Genomic DNA, 561 nt, shown 5'->3' with positions numbered 1-561 from the left:
AAAAATTTTGTTGCATTTAAGAAAATATAGCTTCTCAAATTTAGAATCTGTAGATCTCCCTTAGGTTGTAGGATGTCTTTCCCTACAAAGAAATTTCTTTCCACTGCTATATTTAAAAACATGGGGATGTTAAGAGTTGGAAAATCTGGTTTACTGCAGGAGATGCAAAGCATGGCACCTCCACTTTGCTTGACATATAAGTGGAGCTTGTTAGCATTAAATTTTTCTGATGCTTTCCTGATCTTTGGCTCTGGATTTGGTTACATGTCTCATACATGTAAACTTTATGTATAGAAGTCAGCTGTGAGACAAACTGTACATGTTTCCTGAATACACATACTCCCACACATTTGTTTCACCACACACACAACAATCCGAATGCATTGGATCTGTGAGCTTACTCTTGCCAGGAAATGACCGAGCTGGAGGACATACAGGAAGAGGAGGGTGCTGAGGCTCTGATTGACGCACTGCTGGAGGGCCAGGTTGTCACCACACTCGTCCACAACTTGCAGCGAATGGATGAGGCCAACAAGGCAGAAGCAGATGGTGTTCACAATA

The 561-nt window shown here is 41.7% G+C and overlaps 1 protein-coding gene across 1 annotated transcript in view; it reads left to right on the top strand.

Annotated features, from left to right (window-relative positions):
* Nucleotides 1-561, top strand: part of LOC119591571 (beta-catenin-like protein 1) — a gene marked incomplete in the record, with an annotated part of 10,985 nt that overhangs the window by 6,078 nt on the left and 4,346 nt on the right. Inside the window, 1 exon segment of the mRNA XM_037940333.1 lies at nt 411-559. Within this exon segment, the coding sequence (XP_037796261.1) occupies nt 411-559 (149 nt within the window).

This window comes from Penaeus monodon, chromosome 28 (assembly GCF_015228065.2).
Source record: "Penaeus monodon isolate SGIC_2016 chromosome 28, NSTDA_Pmon_1, whole genome shotgun sequence".
Lineage (NCBI taxonomy): Eukaryota > Metazoa > Arthropoda > Malacostraca > Decapoda > Penaeidae > Penaeus > Penaeus monodon.
Note: the sequence above shows the minus strand (reverse complement) of the source record. Positions and strands in the feature narration are given on the sequence as shown.